General features: G+C 37.3%; 1 protein-coding gene across 1 annotated transcript in view; it reads left to right on the top strand.

Moving 5' to 3' along the window:
- The window catches only part of gnl2 (guanine nucleotide binding protein-like 2 (nucleolar)), a 37,676-nt gene extending 22,985 nt beyond the window's left edge, over positions 1-14,691 (top strand). Inside the window, exons 8-16 of the mRNA NM_001001243.1 lie at positions 952-1,065; positions 4,188-4,316; positions 5,553-5,657; positions 5,879-6,037; positions 7,972-8,079; positions 10,505-10,917; positions 12,619-12,680; positions 13,381-13,460; positions 14,502-14,691. Coding sequence (NP_001001243.1) covers positions 952-1,065; positions 4,188-4,316; positions 5,553-5,657; positions 5,879-6,037; positions 7,972-8,079; positions 10,505-10,917; positions 12,619-12,680; positions 13,381-13,460; positions 14,502-14,651 — 1,320 coding nt within the window. The 3' untranslated portion in view covers positions 14,652-14,691. The remainder of the gene's footprint in view (positions 1-951; positions 1,066-4,187; positions 4,317-5,552; positions 5,658-5,878; positions 6,038-7,971; positions 8,080-10,504; positions 10,918-12,618; positions 12,681-13,380; positions 13,461-14,501) is intronic.
- Positions 14,692-15,207: the final 516 nt, after the last annotated feature.

Genomic DNA, 15,207 nt, shown 5'->3' with positions numbered 1-15,207 from the left:
TTCACGTTCACCTTTGTGGGTTGTTATTGTAGGAAATAATTTTCAATTACCATTAAAAAAGAAAATTAATGGAAGAAAATGTGGAAACTTTGTGCAATTGATGATGGAGCAAAGCTTTGCTGATGTTCCCTACATCTGGTTTTAAAGACCCTGGATGTTAAAGATGCAGTTTTCATTTTCTGCTCATTGCCTGTTGCCTGGTCGAAACACCAGCAGTGAGCAGTCTTTGTATATCAAAAACCCAATTTTTTATTCTCCAGTTATCAGGGCCCCAATATTCCCTCTGGGTTTTACTAGTCCAGCGATTTACATCTTGTTGCTGTGTTTAGATATTTGTTATGATTTACAATCAACATTATAAATGTAGAGAGAGATAAAGATATTAAGAGAAATACTATAGCCAAAAGTGATTAGGGACACCATAATTCAAGCAGTAACACCAGAAGGAGAAAAGACCTACAGACTGCACGCATCTAAATTATACACATATGGTTTTCCAAATTTATAGCATATTTATCATTCTTTGGTGTCTACACTGAAATTAATGACATACAGTGTTTGTTAAAGTAAACCTTTAAATGCTACTAAGAAGAAAATCCCTAAAACAAAACACTCACAAGACTTATTTTTCAGCCTGCAGAGCTGAGTCAATATCTGTTGTAAATTATAAGAAATTTAGAGCACATATATCAATTTTGCACGTGTAGCCCAGGAGTACTCTGTATTAGAATATATAGGAAATCTGTTTGTTGTTGAACCATATTACCTTTCTTATCTCTTCTGATTCCTTTCCCTATCACTATTATCATTTACTCCCCCATTTCCTGGTCTTTTTACACCATAAATATCCATGAGTGATTTTAATGAATGAAGTGGATTGAGCTGATGATATTGGATTTAAAATGTTTCATATTTGTGATGTAGTCAATACTCTGATTTGCTGTTTTACAGAAACGTTGGGTTGCCACATTATCTCAGGAATATCCAACATTAGCTTTTCACTCCAGCCTTACCAACTCTTTTGGGAAAGGAGCCTTCATCCAACTTCTTAGACAGTTTGGAAAGGTACAGTAATTCTCTATTTCCTTTTGTGCGTACGTCTTGTCTTTGCTTACCTCTTCCTTGTACAAGCTGCATAAGCTTTTATATTTGAAAAACAAACATTAACATTAATCATTATTGTCATATTAATGGTTAATCAGAATATTTTGTCTTCTTCCTTATCTTTCTTTTCAAAGACAACAAGAGTCAAAAATGAAATATAGCTTAAGGGATAGGGCATTATGTATCAATGTGCTTAATAGCATCCTGCCTCTCAACCTCCTCCCCTGTGTTTGTAATGCATAATCCACTCCAAATATTCAAGTTCCTACCAAATCTCAATCTGAGGCCTTGTGCATGTGCAGAAATCGTTCCCCAAGCCCTGCTCATTTGCATTAATGTGTTGATCTTTCTCTGTTCATCTAATACCTTTCGGGTCACAAGACCCTCCTGTACATCATTGGTGAACTTTCATGCGCTGTCTGCCTTAGTGCACTACCAGTAGAAAGCATTGTGGTCTGTTGCCATAGCAGTGTGATACATCATTGATATTTCCCAATTAGGGATCAGAGGGAATTCATTTGGCACATTTGCATTTGGCAGGACACAGGGGAGAAAGTGATGCGGGGCTTGGAAGAAAGGCGGCAGCAAGTTCCAGTTAAAAGTAAAAGAATATGACAGGAGCAAGGAAGCTTATTATCAATATTTGGATCCGGTGTTTGGGAGAGGGGTGTAATGATGATCATATTGTGAGAATTTTGTTAGTTTATGTTTCCTTTTTCTTTAAGCAAGCAAAGTGTTGATTTCTTTTAAGTAAAGCAGGTAGGTCATATACAAATGGTGACATTCGAAAAGCTATTAATATGCCTCAGTCTTAAGGTGGCCAGATATAAGTTGCTGATTCGGGCCCTTCAGAATGAGTTGGCAACCTAGCTGCCTGTTTATGTTGAGGACTGTATCAGCTCATGTCCTGGTCCAATAGCCTGTTTCCCAATCATTGTGATCTGATTGTCTGGGCCTCATGGTGGGCAAATCAGCAAATAGATTTGCTTGTTTGGCAATCTCCCCAAATGAGTGGATTTTTCAGTGTACAGCCACTGGTCTGATACCTAAAAATGCTGTTCTCTTCTGGCTTCAATCTCAGGGCATAATAAACTCCCGTTCTGTTCAGTTGGTGGTGATCCATAGTGTTTTGATTGCCTTTACCAGAAGCATGTGGGCTTAGCTATTATACTGCATATAAAAGTAAGATTCACCACAGTAATTACAATTGTGATACATACTACAGGATAGACAAAAGTCAAGCATATAATTATGTCATCAAAATGAAAAGTGTGTGCATAATATTACACATTGTTTTCAGGCAAAACTAATATAGATTTTTTTGGTCGGGGGATTCTTTACTCCTGGAAAAAGTATTTGCACTTTTTATGCGGCATGGGGAATCTATTTCCTGCTACTTGTTATTATTTCCTGCTACTATGATTATTTTTGTCTCCTTTCTGGCAAACAAGACTATAAGATTGGTATAAGATTCTGGATATACTATGAATCAGAGCCACTGTCCCACACAGCAAAGCAGGATCAAATGCCCTGAATTAAGGTGTTAATAAACCTTTCAGACATTGGTGATGGTGATTTAACTGTGAAAGTGACAGCTGCGGAAAAATAAAGATAGAAAGGTTTAGCTGCGGAAAAGTAAATCTCTGCATTAAATTTACAAACATTCTTAATATAAGAAATCTAAGCCTATAATGGGACAGAGCTCTATTTTAAGCTTATGTAGGAACCTGAATAGTAATTATGCGGTGATCTCTTTAAATTGATAGGGCTTTTATAGTCAAGGATGAGAAGCTGCAATAAGCACTGAAACATAAACAGCTGCCAAATAAAATATTATGGTTTTTATAAATGCTGACATTACATGGCTAAAATAAATTACAATATGGTTTTATTTTATGGAGTGTCTTGTGCTTACATTAAGATGTTAAAGTTTAAATAGATACAAATGATAACATTACCTGTGCAACCCTAGGGTAATAACTTTTAAGATGGAATGCAGGTATCAGAAAATGCATCAAATAAAAAAAATACTTACATTATTTGCATATTTTGTGGTCCTAGTTAAACTTTACATTTAGTTTTACACTAAAATAAAAATGTTTGATAAAATAATGTAATACTCCTGTCAACAGTTGAGGTGTAAAAGCAAATGGAGTTGGCTAATTCTATGGCAACTAAGCTGCACCAATCTAGTAAACCTACATCGGAACAGGTATAGTTAGTAAAAGTACCCAGTAACTTATATAGCTTATATAAAGCCCCCTTTCAAGTGGTCTGGACCCCACATCAGGGATCAGGGGATGTGCCAACCAGTCTGTCGCATGCATGTGAATAATAAATGAGATGGGGCACTCACTCATTATGCACATGTGTGGCCCTATGATATAGGGCCTATATGGTTGCCCGCACCATAAGTTCCCTATTGGTGTTGGGCTGGAGGCGCCTTTCTTTTACTGTTTCACCCATGGCAGGAACCTTTTTAATTTTAAGTTTATATATCCTTTAATAACATTTATTTTATTTTTGTCCCACACAATTATTTTCAATCATAGATATGCTTTAATCAGATTGTTTGAGCTGCTGCTATTTCAAGTTCTTCAGTTGTCTTTTAGCATGTGTTGACTACATGTTCTGCAATAGATTGTGAGGTTTTCACTTGCAAAAGTGCAGCAGTAGTAGCTAGAAAATACACTTAAGCTCTCTTAACTGCCATACCATTAATCATGATGCTCATAATGCACTGTAAAAACATTTGAAAAGGTCAGAGACGGGAAATAAATATTGTGAAAAGAAGGAAATAATAAAAACTCAAGGTGCCGTAAACTAGTGGCCACAGAAACAATGCTGTAAAATAAAATGTTACATTTTTTCAATGGGAAATATTTTTTGCTTGTATTTTAGGAGAGTTCAGTCTTGCAGATAAAAATGTGTGGGTATGAACAGAGATTCATTGAACTTGTAGCTTGCAGTAATTTGTACTTATTGGTGTAAACATCATTATCTTTAAATTGTCTAGCCTGTACTTTATAAGAATACCTTCTCTCTCATTTGGAATGTCATTAATACCTCCTTTTTCTTATCAGCTTCACACTGACAAAAAGCAGGTCAGCGTGGGATTTATTGGATATCCTAATGTGGGCAAAAGTTCTGTAATTAATACACTAAGGTCCAAGAAAGTTTGCAACGTGGCTCCATTAGCTGGTGAAACAAAGGTGAGTTAAAGTACAAAGTAATTTGCAAATGTGTTGCATTACTTTTTAAATACTTATTTCATATAAGTCCCTGTCCCTGAAGAGCTTACAATCTTAGGTCCCTATCACATTCACATACAATATGATTAGTTTAGTCAGAAGCCAGTTAACCTGCATGTATGTTTTTGGAGTGTGGAAGGAAACCGGAGTACCCGGAGAAAACCCAAGCAGGCACGGGGAGAACATACAAAGACCTTGCAGATAGAGTCCTGGGTGGAATTGAATTCAGCACCCCAGCGTTGCAAGGCAGAAGTGCAACTGTGGATTTACAGGGGCTCTACCCCTGGCAGTGGGGTTTCACCATGCACCCAATACTATAACAACTAAGTGACTTGCTGTGTAGCACTTTCCCTGTTGTGGTGATATACTATTTTTTCTTCTGTCATTTTTGTTGAGGCTAACTGTAAAATCATCTGTGTATTGCTGGGAAGCAATACACAGATGATTTTAATATAATATAATATATAATTGTAATATATTTAATGGTGGTTGATAATTTGCAATTGGTCTTTCTTTTTTATTTGTAGTTTTTGAATTATTTTAGCTTTTTGTTCAGCAGCTCTCCAATTTGAAATTTCAGGAGCTATCTGGTTGATAGAGTCCAATGTAACCTAGCAACCAGGCAGTGGTTTAAAAGAGAGACAGGGATATGAGTAGTGGAGGCCCTAAATAGAAAGTTAAGTAATAATAGGTAACAATAAAATTGTAGCCTCACAGAGCAACTATATTTTTGTCTGCTTGGGTCAGTGACCCCCATTGCAAGGCTGGAAAGAGTCAGGAGAGAAAGTCTAATAACTCAAAATCTATAAACAATGAAGACAGTTTAAAAGTTGCTAACAATAAGACATTCTATAAAATACTAAAAGTTGACCTGAAGGTGAACCACCCCTTACAATATCCAACACTTGCTGATTCGTTCTGTGCTTGGTAGTTTGTTACTAACATTTTAAATACTTGTGCCCCATCTATTAACTTTCAAGGGGCAGTCCTAAGATTAGCAAAACTCTACCCCCCAGAAATTAACCAGAAATATTGTATTTCTATAAAGAAAAATGAATTCACTGGTTTTATCAGAGGCCTTACTAATACACCCTTCAGTATCAAATAGGCCAGTTATATTAAACTGTTATATCATATATGTAACTTCAACTGCTGTAAGACATTGGACTTGTGTTGATGGTTTCTTTTTATTCGTAGGTTTGGCAGTACATTACCCTCATGCGGCGTATATTTCTCATAGACTGCCCTGGAGTTGTATATCCATCTGGCGACTCAGAAACAGACATTGTTTTGAAGGGAGTGGTGCGTATTAAACCCATACAGGATGCTTGTACTGATGTAATGAAATAGACAATAAAGGGAAAATGCATGTGGTTGGAGTGCAGAGTATACTTTAGACATATAGTTTGATTTTTTGTCTATTTATATTTCCACTATGTCGTCTGTGTGTTTGTCTGAAAGATTGTCTATTTCCAAGTACTTTTACAAGTATTCACAAATGTTTTTTTTTATCTAATACCTAGGTACAAGTTGAAAAGATTAAAAGCCCAGAGGACCACATTGCTGCTGTGCTTGAGAGAGCCAAGCCTGAATACATTAGGAAGACCTATAAGATAGAGTCCTGGGAAAATGCAGAGGATTTCCTGGAAAAGCTTGCATTTAGAACAGGAAAACTTCTAAAGGTCTGTATGCATAAACAAAAGTTTAAGGGGGTGCTGCACCTAAGAAGAACTTAAAGGAGAATGAAAGTCATTTTGGCATTTTACTGCCAATAGATTCACCACATTAGTGCCACCTAGAATATATTTATTCTGCAGAAAGCATTACCATACCTGAGTAAAGAGCCCTAGAAGCTTTCTGTTTAAGATTGCAGCTGCCATTTTAGCTTGGTCTTCATAGCTTCCTGCTTGCAGTTTAGCCATTATAGCTCAGATTACACACTCCTAAGGGTGAGTTGAGTGAGTTTTATTAATTCTTATGGGAGGGGGGAGCAGGAGAGGGGAGAGAACTGAGCAGACTCTGGTCCCTGGATAGAAGGATTTTACTGAAAGAGGAAGTCAGATACCCTACAAAAAAGAGACAAAAAAATCCTCTCTTTCAAAGGGGTCTCAGTGCAGCTTTTCTTTGAGTGCTTATGGCTGTATTTACATAGACCTTTCTGATAAAGCGTACTTAGTTTTATCCTTTCCTCCTTCTTTAAACTGGAAATATTGTGTAAAAAAAACAAAACAAAACATTGTTCTAGTGCATTATACTTCAAATATTGAGAAAATGTGTAGAAAAGTTTCTGGCAGTGTTATTCACGATTTCCCCCAAAACCCTGCTAGTCCCACTCAGCTGGCTGCTTTTCCAGGCTGTCCTTGCTTGCTGATTGATTCTTATCCGTAAGGTGGCCATACACAGGCCGATTGTAGCTGCTGATTCGGCAGCTAATCATCCCGTGTATGGGCACTACTGATGGGCCTGCCTGACCGATATCTGGCCTGAATTAGCCTGGATTCTCCCGATATCTCCCGGTCCTTGTAAGACACCTTCAGAGCGGATCTAAAGGTGTATGGCCACCTTTAGTGCAATCGGCAACTAGACGGACCTGAAATCTCTCTACTTATGGCAGGGACTGCTAGGACATGTTGCCCCTCATTAGAAACAGTGACGATAGTGGATCTATGGGGAGCTTCAATAAAGATTCCATTTTTAAAGATAGTGATCATTTTAAATCCAGATGGAAACCGTCTCCATTCATTATTGCCTACAAGATCAGGGAAGGTATTTCTTCTTTTAAAGATTGAAGGCTGACCTCAGCTACACTAAGGACAGATTTAGGCTTAATGTTAATTTCTCTTCTCCAAAAAAAAATGATGTTGGAACGTTCTGGTAACTGTAAGGAGGTAAGCAACCAGAACAGTTTACAATGAATGGAGAGAATGGACTTAGTCTCATGGGCTAAAATTTTATTTGCATCATGTCCTCAATGTTCTTTATTCCCTAAAGCCTTACTTCAAACATGGTTGTCCTCTTACAAGGACCTGAAAGTGGCACGGTCCAGACAGAACTAATGGTTTAGAAATCATTGTCAACCTTAAGCAGCCAAAAGGCTGGAATAGGAGCAACCCCAGATTTGATCATAGCTTGTACACAGGGATACCTTAAAGTGACACTGACACAAAAATACTACTTTTCAAAATATGAATATACATGAAAAGTTACCTATAGGTCATGTTGATCATTTTTCACTGATAGGGCTGCTTTTGTAAGTGACTGTTACTTGATGTTCCCAAACCTGGCTGTTTTGCCACCCTGACTGTCCATCCTAACAAATTATAGCTTCTAATGCTACCAGACTCCTGCTACACAAACATGGCAGCCCCCTTATAGAGGAACAATGGAGACCAGATAGGTAATGTAAAAGTGTTGGGCAAATACTTTTATGGCAAAATTCTAAAGCTCCTGCAAAGACAGTGTAATGATATATTAAAAACAGTTTAATTTCACGTGTCAGTATCTCTTTAAACTACCTTTGTAGTAAGCACAATTTAACAAGTTTAGCAGCCTTTTTAATTGAATTGCTGAGAAGTGTTATAGTAATATATATATATTTGTTTTATCTTTGCACTAGGGCGGTGAACCAGACCGTCAAACTGTCTCAAAAATGGTTCTTAATGACTGGCAGAGGGGGAGGATTCCGTTCTATGTTAAACCTCCTAATGCTGAACATAATTCCGAGGTATCTCTTTGTTAGAAGTATCTTCTTTTAACAACTTTTATTTATTATTTAATTTTTGAACTCCACTTACTTAAACTTTTCAGCTTCTATTAACTTAAGCAGTGTTCATATTAAGTGAGAGTCTCCATTGCCTGGCCATAGTTATATTCTGTAGCATATTTGTGTCGCTGTAGTAAATTATAAAAATGTGGATGTTATAGCTATATTCAATATTTATCTTTTATCCCATATTATCAATACATTTTTGTGTGTTTCAAATAAATAATCAGCAGTATTTGAGTTCATTTTGGTTAGGTTGTAAAGGCAAAGTGTGTACTTTATTTTTCTTTTATATATTGTCTTTCCTAAGAACTGACCCACAAGTCTCATCTTTTAATGTAAGGTACCTTATTACCCTTCCTTTTCTGCCTGTTCTCTATACTCTATTAAGTTTCAGTCTGCTGTAGCTCTGTGCTCCACAGTTTATTCTAGTTTCCTCTTACTGCCTTTTTTTTTTTTTTTACTTGTTTCACGCTAAATAACTTGTTCCACCCGGGCCCTTCTGCCAAAGATCTTTGAGGGGGCCCAGCACCCATACAAAAGACAAATTTTCCCTGTTTCACCCGCCTACTCTCACTCGTTTGCCTTCCAGCGCAAATTAGCGAGCAGGCAGCACACTTTAATGTACAAAGAGGGCTGGAAATAGCATGCAGCAGACCCCAAGACCCAGGCCCACTGGGACCCCCGATGACTTTGAGTTTGCTGTGCTGTAGTTAGGCCACTGCCTTAGATACTCTGGCTTTCACTACTCCCCCCCTCCTCTTTTTCCTCTTTTTTTTTCTGTGGTGTCCTTTTAATGGAACTTTCCATTTTCTACTTCCCCACAGTACCAGTATGCAGGGTCTTGATGACAGTGCCTAAAGGACAAGGAAAGGCAAAGTCACTTGGGGGGGCCAAAATGTTAGGCACCCCCAAGTGACTTAAATCGCCTACCTTTTACCCCGGGCTGGTGCCCCTGTTCGGAGTGAACAGCACGAGCTCGGGGTAGCTGCAGCGCTCCCTCCCTTACAAGGTAAGCAATTAGTCACTTGGGGGTGCCTAACATTTTGGCACCCCCATGTGGCTTAGCCTTTCCTTGTCCTTTAAAGGATTAAACCACTTCACTATTAACTTGTAACTATTTTGCATATATCACATTTATGTGGGGTATTTACTATTCTATGGGAGTGCCTTATGCATGAGGCATGAATTCCATGCTACAAAAATACAGTGTTTAATAGCATACCTAAAGTTATTTACATTAGAGGTTCCCAAACTTTGAGGCCAGTCACATCGAGAAGTAAATCAGTAGATGTGGGGGCTAAACCTGACGACCAGTTGGAGTGAAATCTAGCTTATTTGCTGTATTAAGTATATCTGGAATCCCCAGACCTTTTGGTTATCATAGGACCAAGCTTATTTGCCCATCAACAAAAATGACCACTTCAATCGATATCGTCTAGTTGAAGCTAGAAAAACTCCCTGCTTGGTCCTGCAAACAGTTGGACAGTAGGCAAATTTTATTGTTAATGGTGAAAATTCTGAAACCTGATATTCTGACCGACGGAAGAAAAATCGCTACATGTACGATCCTTTGGTGCCCACTAACCTTATGATAATTTGATTTGTCGGATTGCACCAAAAGTGGTTGTTAGGGAGAGCTTCTCCAGCAGAATCCTGCACTGAAATCTGTTTTTCAAAAACAGATTTTTTAAAACATCCAAGTCTGGCTTGGGACTCCTCCAATAGTAGGAGGAGAAACAATAGTTTACCTGAAAGCAGTTCTAATGTGTAGCTCTGGCTTCTTCTGAAAGCTCAGACTCAGGCAGGGTATGATGTATAAATATATAAGAGGATCATATATAATCTTTCCAGTGACCAGTAGGTCCTTTCAGCAGACACAAGGGCACCCACTCTGATTAGAAGAAATGAGGTTCCGTCTAAATATTATGAAAGGGATTTTTATGCCGAGAGCTGTAAAGTTGTGGATTTCTCTTCCTGGGAGACATTAGATAACTTCAAGAAGCGGTTGGATGGCTTTTTAGCAAGTGAGAAAATACAGGGTTATTGATATTAGCTTTTAGTACAAGTTGATCTGGGGACTAGTCGTCCTCCTCTGAGGCTTCAGTTATGGCTATTGCCTTACTCTCGATCAGCTGACAGGCAGATTTTATTTAGTCCAGAATGTAGAAACTTGGTTGGTTGTGTCTTTTTTGAACCAAAGTTACTTTGTTACTTCAGTACAAGCAGATGTTCTGAATGATGCTTGTGTTTTTAAAATATTTTTTTAACAAGATTTTTTTCACTTATGTTTAAAGCTTTATCCTGGCAGTAATCTTTTATGGTTAGCCTAAGCGAATCAAATATTTACATGTGAAAAAACAATAACTGTTTTTGTAATTTACAGACAGCACAGGCATTGGCTACTCCTGCAGATACCAGTAGTGTTACTAAGGAGCAGTCAGAGGAAAATGATACAACAGAAGCTTCTCAAGAAAATCCAGACAGAAATCAGATCAAAGATCTCATGTCCCATGTACGACAAAACTTTGGCAAGATCAGCGTGGCACCAGAATTCTCAGAGGAAGATTTAGTACCTATTGAAGGAATCCCAGATATCTCTGATGTTGAGTCTGAAGAAGAGGACTCTGCAGAAGAAGAAACAGAAGAGGAAAGCAGTGATATGCTAATGGGTGAAACAAAGGATTCAAGCACCAAAGACAGAAGTTCTAAAGCACTGGTAAAAGAGTTAGATGATCGGATTGCAAAGTACAAAAAATTCCTAGACAAAGCCAAAGCCAAAAGATTTTCTGCTTTAAGGTAAAGTATGAGTCTTTCTGAAATAGAGAACAGGTTTAGGGAGATAATAACTAGAATAATAAGTCTTAAGTTGTGGGCTTTGTATATAATAGCTTAGCATAATAATAGCACTTAGCTGCCATACCATTCTTCATGTCAAATGAAAGCAGCAAGAATAAACTGCAGCTGCACTGGAATAATTGTTGGGGGAGCCCATACCTGCCCTATTGACTTGGTTTTCTTGTATCCAATGGAAATATTAGACATTATTCTTTCTGTGTATGTTCATTACATAAAGCTTTAAAAACTACTTATTCACTTCAATATACATCAATCACCCAGTCCAAGTCTTAATCTCCACTGCTTTTCTATTGAGTGAACCTACAACTGCGAAGTCTTAGTTTGCAGCTGGTTTAATCTTGGCACTTCAACAGCTTCACTAGTCCGGTAATCTTCCTGGAATGGTATTGGGTGATATTCGCTATTCTTTCTCCCAAGATACCATAATTAATTCACCAGCATTCTCTCATGTAACATCACAGCCTGGCTGTATGGAAAGGTCTTGCTGGGACTTCTCTGTATTGGGAATCTGGAGATGTTTTTTTAAGACCTAGACCATCTCTAAGGGATTTGAAAAGTGCTCACTTATTAAATCTAATGATTCACTGAATGTTCTTTGATTGAAGACTTTCCAGTTTTCAAATGGGTACGTAACATTGTCTCGTTAGCACTTGTTGTGCAAGAGAATAAAATCTGTGCCACATGTGATGGTTTGGGATACTTGCCACTGGATCTGCTTTGCAAGATTCGCTAATGAAATATTGTTGTGTTGGCACTTTTTATTTAATCCACGTTATATGAAAAGTGTAATTAAGATATTAACACTGGTGAGGAAAGTATGGAACATGTTGTTCATTTCAGCAGGAAATGAGAACAATGTCTTTTAAGGCACAGGGAAAATAAGATTTTTTTTTTTTTTTTTTAAACCTTTAATCCTGACAAAGACAAAGATTTTGCAAAGTTAATCATGCAGGTTTTTAGAACACATTCTACAAAATGTATGACAATAAAGTTAAAGGATCACTTAGGTTAGTTAAATTGATCCAGTCTGCTTTCATATGTCTAGCAATACGTTCGAGATGAAATTCTGGCAACAAAATATTTGCTTCCAAAAGCTCTGTATGTCATCAATAAGAATAAAATGCTGCTAAATGGGTCTTATAAATGGGTATAAAATGGCGTTGATAGTGTGATAGGTGTTGAATGAAGTGTAGTACATTTTGTAAATGTACTGTGTGTGCGTCACTTTCTTTACCTTTAACTTCACCTGTTTCTTCATTCCTATCATAAATAAGTGATAAATCATAGTTGAATAATGTGAAATTACAGATGGTTAACATATAAGTAACTAAGTTTATACTGGAGAATATGAACTGTTTGCACACTCGCTTGTGTACGCAGGCCGAATAAAAAAGAATGACATAGGTTTAATGATAACTTGACCATCAAGATTGCTTGAACTTTATTAGTAACAGAAACAGACTATGTACTTAAGAAGTAAAGTGTCTATACAGTTTCCTTGTAAATTGTGGGCATTTGTGGGAAGCTATTGTCTAGCTTATAAAAATAGATAGAAGTTATATTACCAATAGTGGTTACAGAATTTTACCATTGCCTACTCTGTTTAAGCACTTTTAATAAATGGGATTTTTTTCTTTGTAGAATTCCTAAGCATCTGACAGAAAACCTGTTTACAAAACCAAGTGAGGACCAACAAGATAAAGGTATTAATGTAAACTCGATCCCACTTACGCATTCATTGCCTATGTTTACTGCCCACATTATTATTATTCTCATCATCTTTCCTACCTTCAAATGGGCCATTGTAAGCATCATATTGATGATAAACTCCAGTTAAACAGAGCTGTAGTCTAACAAGGAGGCTGTCGTATCTGCCCCCACTAGCTGACAGAATACCTCATAGGCTGTGCACTGTTTGCATGTAACCCTCTCTTGTGATTAAAAGTTCTTTACTAAATACATATAGGAACCTTCAGTATCATATAAACCCATTGACCACTTTTGCTAGCCAGTTGTATATGTCACCTCTGGCACAAAAGTGTGAAATCTGTGTTTGGGAAATATAGGACCCTGGTGTAGCTATCCGTTAAATACAATGTGTAGTGATGCTCGGTTCAACGAACAAAAAGTAAACCCTCATCTGACTGTAACCCACCCTCTCCCGACCCAAGACCCACCTAACCCAGTGCACTATTCTGATTTTTATGCCTTTCCTTGTAAGACATCACTGGAGGGGGCATGCCAGGCAAGCTTGGGTATACAATTATGTGATAGCCCCCAAAAGGAGGGGAGAATTGGATTGAGCTAACTGCAATCTGCTGGCCTGATCCTGCCTGACCTATGCAACACTAACATCATGTTTATAAGTTGTTATTTTTAAGTTAAATTCATAATGTATTTCAGGAAAAGGAAAGAAAAGAAAACAATGTGATGCCGATGAAGAAGATAGTGAACAGCCACAAAAGAAACTTTCATCAAAAGAGGTTTGTTAATTTGTTTTTAAGATTAAGCAATATAAATGACATGGAGTAAAACTGGATGTACACATATAGATTGGTGCATGGTTATATACAACTGTAAGGCAAATGCCAGCAGCTTTGTAAGTAAATCACCAATCCTATTGCACAATATATTTGATAAATGCATTTCATTTATAGTACTACATGCATCTAGACAGCAGATAGATTTTTTTTTTTTTTCAGATTCACAGTGGCTATAAAAACTATTTGCCCCTTGACACTTTTTATGTGTTTTTTGTCTTAGAAATCACAGAATTTTATCTTGTCTTTTTGACACCAATTAGCTGATTTAAGATACTTTCACGTCAAAGTGAAAAAAGAACTATGTGAACTGATTTAACTTAATTAAAATAAAAACATATTAATTGTAGTATACACCCCTATACATCTTTGGCAGCAATTACAACATTAAGCCTGTGTGGATAGGTCTCTATCAGCCTTACACATGTGCATTTTTTTTTTTTTTTTTTAACATTTCTCTGTGCGGCTGCTCAAGCTCTGTCAGGTAGCATGGGGATTGTGAATTAATAGGCCTTTTTCAATTCCAGGTTCAGAATCGCTGTTTTGGATTGAGATCTGGACTCTAGGCTAACTGGGTTAACTTTAGAACATGTAGTGTCACCAGTTTTGACAATGATGAGTGTGGCTTAATTGGCCAGTTCCAATGATTAGGAGGAGTGGCTCTTATGTAAATGAAGGCAGTACAGTTATACATGCACAAAAGGGGTTGTCTACCTTTTTGCCTTGATGTTTAAAAGTCTTATTTTTGTTTTATTTGTATTAAAATTAAGAAACTTGCCTGATTCCTGGGTATAGAGATATGGAGTGATGGGCGAGTGAGCCAGAGAGGAGAAAGCTGCCAAGAGGATTAATTGTTTGCAAAAGAATAAGGAAGAGTCCTGTTGTTAACATGTGCAAGTTGCCATCTTTCTAACACTGAGAGATATGTACATGTGATTTAAATGTATTTCTTTTTTCGTTAACCTTTTTTCCTTTACTTTGCAGAGGAGAAGGCAAGAGCGCCAGCAGCACTCTAAGAAAGTTGGTGTGCGGTATTATGAAACTCATAATGTCAAAAACAAGAATCGCAACAAAAAGAAAACAGACTCCCAAGGCCAGCAAAGCAAACACAGAAAACAAAAGCTTAAACACTGATGTCTAAAACTGTTTTGCAATTAAATTACTTGAGACTTTTTTTCAGTATGTCCTTCATAATTATTCAAAGCTCCATCTATGTGTGAGAAAATAATAATCCCCACGGCTTGCTACAAATGAAGCTTTTACGCTGATACCTCTTCAAATGGTACAGTCTCTGTGTATAACATGAAGGCCTTCTCTGCTTCTCTCTTTATTTATGATACCAAGAGCATCTTTACTTTTAAGTGTCATGTATAAGCCCTAAAGGGTAAGTAGGATATGTGGGGCAGCTGAGGAGTTTTTGTGGACGTTATCTTTTTCAGCTATAAACTTGCCACTCTTGTATGGTCCAACCATTGTGTGAAACACATGCATGTTTTATATGATGTACTGGACACAGCTATGTTAAAAATCCTTAGCTTATCCTACTTTACCTTTTTTGTTCTTGAGATTTTAGCTTTGGACTATAAATTAGGAGCTAGAGTAAAATAACAAGTTGCTAAAGGAAACTATATCATACAATTATTTAGTAAAAATGTATCACACCAGCTAAAATCTACTTCCACTGGGATGA

This window comes from Xenopus tropicalis, chromosome 2 (assembly GCF_000004195.4).
Source record: "Xenopus tropicalis strain Nigerian chromosome 2, UCB_Xtro_10.0, whole genome shotgun sequence".
In the NCBI taxonomy this organism is placed as follows: domain Eukaryota; kingdom Metazoa; phylum Chordata; class Amphibia; order Anura; family Pipidae; genus Xenopus; species Xenopus tropicalis.
Note: the sequence above shows the minus strand (reverse complement) of the source record. Positions and strands in the feature narration are given on the sequence as shown.